At 38.3% G+C, this 6,325-nt stretch overlaps 1 protein-coding gene across 1 annotated transcript; it reads left to right on the plus strand.

The window, feature by feature from the left end:
- Positions 1 to 4,801: 4,801 nt before the first annotated feature.
- LOC145805788 (uncharacterized) lies at positions 4,802 to 5,425 on the plus strand. The gene is made up of 2 exons (XM_082901001.1): positions 4,802 to 5,150; positions 5,247 to 5,425. Exons 1-2 carry the CDS (start codon positions 4,802 to 4,804, stop codon positions 5,423 to 5,425), a joined length of 528 nt encoding a protein of 175 aa, XP_082757127.1.
- The last annotated feature ends 900 nt before the right edge of the window (positions 5,426 to 6,325 follow it).

Here is a 6,325-nt window from a genome sequence, read left to right on the forward strand (position 1 = left end):
TTCGCTCACCCAGTATTATGCATGCACATGTAGGTGATTCGCAGCATGGAGTACACCCCCAGAGTCAGCTTCAGGAGCTATTTTTGTGACCCAATCGAGTCATGCCTCCGAGATGGAATTTTGTCTTTAGCTCACACCATACCTTGACCTCATTTTGTTTTTGCTATTATAGTCTTGCGTTTGTAAACATAATGTACAAATTTCCTATGGTATTTGTATTTTTACTTGGGAATGTAAATGTTTAAATGTGTTATGAGGTTAACTTTATAATTTTGCTTATGATTGGCACAGCTCAATGGACTTCTCATTATCATATGCTTCCGTTTATGATCCCGTTAGCATAAATATTCTATATGATCGTTTGAGGCCTTCGGTAATCTATGAATTACTGGCTGATTATGACCCAAACTTTTAGGGGTGGATTTGGGTCATAAACAGAGTGGTATCAGAGCACAAGTTAATATCTCACACACGAGTCCATGTGAGCATAAGAAGTCTAGAAAAAGTTTAAGTTGCATCCATAATGCATTCATAACCAAGTATGACATGAAAATGTACATTTGTAAATGTGACTTATGTGCATATTATCTGTGAAAGTTATAATGTCTGTTCCTCTAGATCATGGTGAGAACAAGGGCAAAAGATGTGGAGGATTCAACCTCCGCACGACTTTATAGAATGGAGGCAATGATCATGGACGTGGCAGAGGCTTTTAGACAACAGCAACAACAACAACAACCACCATCTCCACCAATGCATGTGCCACCACCTGTAGTGCAAGACCACCAAGCTGATAACCAAACTATTGCACTCACAAAGGAATTTAAGAAGATGAAACCGCCATTGTTCAAAGGAGGTATTGATCCACTAAAGCCGGAGGCTTGGGGGCTTGGGGGCTTGGTATAGAGAAACTGTTTGAAGTCTTTCCATGCACAAAGGCACAAAAAGTGTTGCTTGTTGTTATTACACTAGAAGATGAGACATGGCGTTGGTGGATGCTTATCAGAGAGGAACATCAAGAAATGAATTGGGCTCAATTTTTGGAGATCTTCTATGAAAAGTACTTTCCACAGAGTATCGAAGACATGAAGGTGTCGGAGTTTGAAAACTTAAAGCAAGAGAACAAAACTGTAGCGAAGTATGAGGACAGTTTACCGAGCTAGCCCGTTTCGCACCGTATATGGTCAATACGGACTACAAAAAGGCAAGTAAATTTGAGGGAGGTCTCCAAGACTCCATCTTTGAAAAGATTAATGTGTTGAAGGTACAGAAATATGCGGATTTATTAGATAGGGCCATCATAGCAGAAGGTAACCAAGCCAACTGCAACTAGTACTCGGATTGGAAAGGCAAAAGGCAGGGTTCTAATGTACACAAAGGGTCGGCATCCTCACAAAATAAGAAGCAAAATTTGGAACTTCCAACATGGAGACTATATGTTATGTGCTTCTATTTATCCTGCATGTGAGCTCTTACTTGGAGATATTTCATTATGTGCTAATTTAATGCCTCTTGATATGGTACACTTTGATATGATTTTGGGGATGGATTGGTTAGCTAAATATCGTGCAACCATCAATTATGTGTCTAAGCAAGTTGTTTTCCGCCCACCAGGCCAAGATGAGTTTGCTTTTGTGAGACAGGGGGTAGTCCCTCCACCCTATTTGATATCGGCTATGAAATCTTGCAAACTACTTCAGGAAGGTTGTAAGGGTTATTTGTGTAGCATTTTACATGTAGAGAAACCCGATGCGAGTGTTGGAAATATTCCAATTGTTAGCGAGTTCCCGGATGTATTTCCCGAGGAATTGCCAGGGGACTTGATAAATCGTGAGATTAAGTTTGTTATTGATATTGTGCCAGGTACTCAACCTATTTCTAAGGCTCCGTACAGAATGTCACTGGAAGAAATGAAGGAATTGAAAATACAATTGCAAGAATTACTTGACAAAGGGTTCATCAGACCGAGTGCATCGCCATGGGGCGCACCTGTTTTGTTTGGGAAGAAGAAGGATGGAACCCTTCAGTTGTGTATTGATTACTGGGAACTTAATAAGGTAATGGTGAAGAACAAATATCCTTTGCCACGGATTGATGATTTGTTTGACCAATTACAAGAGGCACAGTTTTCAAAAATTGACTTGAGATCCGAGTACCATCAGTTGAAAGTAGGGCTGCAATCGAGCCGAGCCGAGTTTCACTATGTTCGAGCTTGGCTCGATTTATTTTGAAGGTGTTCGAGCTCGGCTTGAGCTCGAAGCGAGCGCAAATATGTGAGCTCGAGCTCAGCTTGCCTAAAATTTATATAACTCGGGCTCAGCTCATTATAGCTCGTTAGCCAAGTGAAACCCACCAAAGGCTAACACCTACTACACTTAAATAGAGATCTCTTTATCTTTGAAATACAATGTGTAAACGATGTGGGACTCCAAATTGTTTGAAACATTACTTATCAAACGACGTCGTTTCGTCAATTACACCAAAAGTTCCAAAAGTCCCACATCGCTCAAGGAAGAAGCATCCTAAAGGCTCACTACTTATAAAATGGGGTTGTTGGCTTTATTGTCAGCACAATTTCTGAGGACAAGCTGAGGCACAAGCAATATAATATATATTTTATATTTTATATACATATATAACAAAATATTATATAAATAAAAAATAAAAAGTTCAAAATTTTTTGACCTGTATAATATATATATATATTATATAATATAATATAAAATATATTTATTTATTTATTTATTCAAGCTCGCGAGCCTAATCAATTTGGGCATTATTAAGCTCGAGCTCGGCTCGTATATTTATACGAGCTTAAAATTTGAGCTCGAGCATGTTTATTTAGTAAATGAACCTAGTTCGAACGAGCCTTAACGAGCCGAGCTCGAGTTTGTTCACAAACAGCTCAGTTCATTTGCAACCCTAGTTGAAAGTCAAAGCAAAGGATGTTGAGAAAACGGCCTTCCGAACCAGGTACGGCCATTATGAACTTCTGGTCATGCCATTTGAGGTTACGAATGCACCGGCAGCTTTTATGGATTTAATGAATCGGATTTTCAAACCGTATTTGAATGAGTTTGTGGTGGTAGTCATTGATGACATTCTTATTTATTTAAAGAGTAGGGAGGAACATGAAAAGCACTTGAGATTAATTCTTCAAACACTTACAGACAAGAAGTTATATGCTAAATTGAAGAAATGTGAATTTTGGTTGAACGAAGTTGTGTTTTTGGGGCATGTGATTAACAAAGATGGTGCGTCTGTTGATCCACAAAAGATAGAAGCTATTGTGAATTGGCCTACTCCTACCAATGTTACAGAAGAATGCAGTTTTATGGGTTTAGTAGGTTATTACCAAAGATTTGTTAAAGATTTCTCTAAGATTGCGGTGTCGCTTACCCAGTTGACTCAAAAAGGTGTTCCATTTGAGTGGACAGAACAGAGGGAGTCAACTTTTCAAGAATTAAAGTCAAGGCTCACAACAGCACCGGTCCTCGCCTTATCATCAGGTACAGAAAGGTTTGTTGTTTATAGTGATGCCTCTCATAAGAGATTAAGGTGTGTACTTATGCAGAATTGAAGAGTGATTGCATATGTATCTCGTCAATTGAAGTTGCATGAAAAGAATTACCCTACGTATGATTTGGAATTAGCTGCTATGGTATTTGCATTGAAGATATGGCGGCATTATCTTTATAGAGCAACATGTGAAGTCTACACCGACCACAAGAGCCTCCAGTGTTTCTTTACTCAAAAGGAGCTTAATATACAACAAAGACGGTGGTTAGAACTCATCAAGGATTATAACTTGTAGATTCATTATCATCCCGGCAAAGCCACCACGATAGCAAATGCTCTTAGTAGAAAGTCAACGGGAAATTTAGCATGTTTGCTTACAGAGTGGAATGAACTATTACTTGACTTGGAAAGAATGGAGGTTGAAATTGTGCTATATGAACGGGGTGAAATGTTAGCCCCAATGACAGCACAACCGACTATTATTGAGGAAATTAAATAAAGGCAATTGGAGGATGAATTTCTCAAGAAAGTACATAATGAGATAGAAACAAAGCCGAGACCGGGATTTTCTTTGGAAGCTCAAGTGTTGAAATTCAAGGGATGATTGTGTGTTCCTAATGTCCCCGAAATTAAAGGAAGAGTCTTGGAAGAAACTCACAAGTCCATATTTGCTATGCATCCCGGAAATACCAAAATGTACCAAGATCTCAAGAAAACGTTTTGGTGACCCAATATGAAGAGAGAAATTGCGGAGTTCATTTCAAGATGCCTTCAATGTCAACAAGTGAAAGCAGAGCACCAAAGACTGGCGAGATTACTTCAACCTCTCCCTATTTCGAAATAGAAGTGGGAACACATAACTATGGATTTTATTATGGGCTTACCCCGAATACCCCGAGGTATGGACCCTATATGCGTTGTTGTGGATAGATTGACTAAGTCTGCTCACTTTCTTCTTGTAAAGACTGTTTATAATGCTGATAGATTTGCTACTGTGTACATTGTTGAGATTATTCGCTTGCACGATGTTCTGGTTTCCATTGTGTCGGATAAAGATTCTAAGTTTGTGTCAAGGTTTTGGCAAAGTTTACAGAAAGCATTGGGGACAGAATTGAGGCTTAGTACAGCATTTCATCCACAAACCGATGGACAATCTAAAAGAACTATATAGACATTAGAAGACATGCTCCGGATATGTGTTTTGGATTTCAATGAAAGTTGGGAAACTCATTTACCTTTGGCGGAATTTGCATATAACAACAGTTTCCACTCCAGTATCGGAATGGCACCATATAAGGCTTTGTATGGAAGAAAATGTCGAACTCCGGTTTGTTGGACCGAGGTTGGGGATAGGTCATTGATTGGGACTGAAATTGTGCAAGTTACTACGAAAAAGATTCAGATCATCCAACAGAGATTGAAAATTGCTCAAAGCCGACAAAAGAGCTATGCAGATCAAAGAATGAAAGACTTGGAATTTGAAGTTGGAGATCACGTTTTCGTCAAAGTCACCCCAATGAAAGGGCACACAAGGTTCGAGAAGAAAGGGAAATTGTCACCCCAGTACATAGAGCCATTCCAAATTTTAGAAAAGTTGGGTCCGATTGCCTATCGGATTGCTTTACCACCAGGCATGGAGCAAGTGCACAATGTGTTCCACGTATCTATGTTGTAAGGCTACCTTTGGGACACTTCTCACATTATTGACTATCATCAAATTGTGCTAGATGACAATAAGGTTTATGAGGAGAAACCTATCCAAATCCTTGATCGGCAAGTCAAGCAACTAAGGAACAAGATTATCCTAATGGTAAAAGTCGAATGGGGGGAACATCATGGAAACGAAGCCACTTGGGAACGGGGAGAAGAAATGAGGCAACGATATACAGAATTGTTCTCGACTTGAGGTAAACAAGTTTGGAGGACCAAACTTCCTAAAGGGGGGAAGATTGTGATAACCCAACCCGTACTCTACTTAATTATGCATGGGATTATGTGCTTGATATGAATTTACAAGTTTAATATGTGAATTATGTGAATTTGGAATAATATTTGTTGAACGTAGGAATATCTGTTACAAGTACAACTTTGAACTGAAATTGAAAGTCTTAGATGTGCAATAAACAAAAACCGACTTCATATCTCTAATTAGCGTGAATTATAGAGCTTACGGTGAAATTTTGAAAAATTACAATTCATAATGATTAAATTAAAGAATTAAAAGTTAAGTTATATATTGGTGTTGGTCTCTTGTATTCTTCATTTGGTGGAGAGCTTGCTAGAGTGAGTTAGAGAGAGAGAAAGAAGAAGAGTGAGGGTTTTGGAAGAGAATCAAAGGGAAAACCTTAGTCTTGAGTTAAGGTATAATAATCTACTTATAATCTTTGTCTCTAACTCATCCTTGTCATAGGATCAAGAAGAAATTGGAAATTGTGAGCTAGGATTTGAGTTATGTAATGGATTGAACTTAATACAAGAAATCTCTTCATATTTCTTTGATTTGAGTCCAATCTTGTGATTAATGCATGAGATGAGATCTAGATTTGCATACAACAAAGATTTGTTGAAGATCATCCATGTTTTTATGTGTTTGAGCTTGATTATGAAATTTATGAAGTTATGAAAAAGAAGAGACCTTGATTTTGTTTTTGGCTCAAGATTGATGTGTTGAGATGCAATTACCCTTGTATCATGCTTGTATATTATGTTTTTGAGTTATTCTTGCATGATTTAGTACTTGAAAATCAACCTAGAAGCTTAAGTTTTTCTTCAGCTTCATACTACCCAGAACAGCCAGGACCACACG

The sequence above is a fragment of the Camellia sinensis genome, chromosome 13 (assembly GCF_055761805.1).
Source record: "Camellia sinensis isolate YWXY chromosome 13, ASM5576180v1, whole genome shotgun sequence".
In the NCBI taxonomy this organism is placed as follows: Eukaryota; Viridiplantae; Streptophyta; class Magnoliopsida; order Ericales; family Theaceae; genus Camellia; species Camellia sinensis.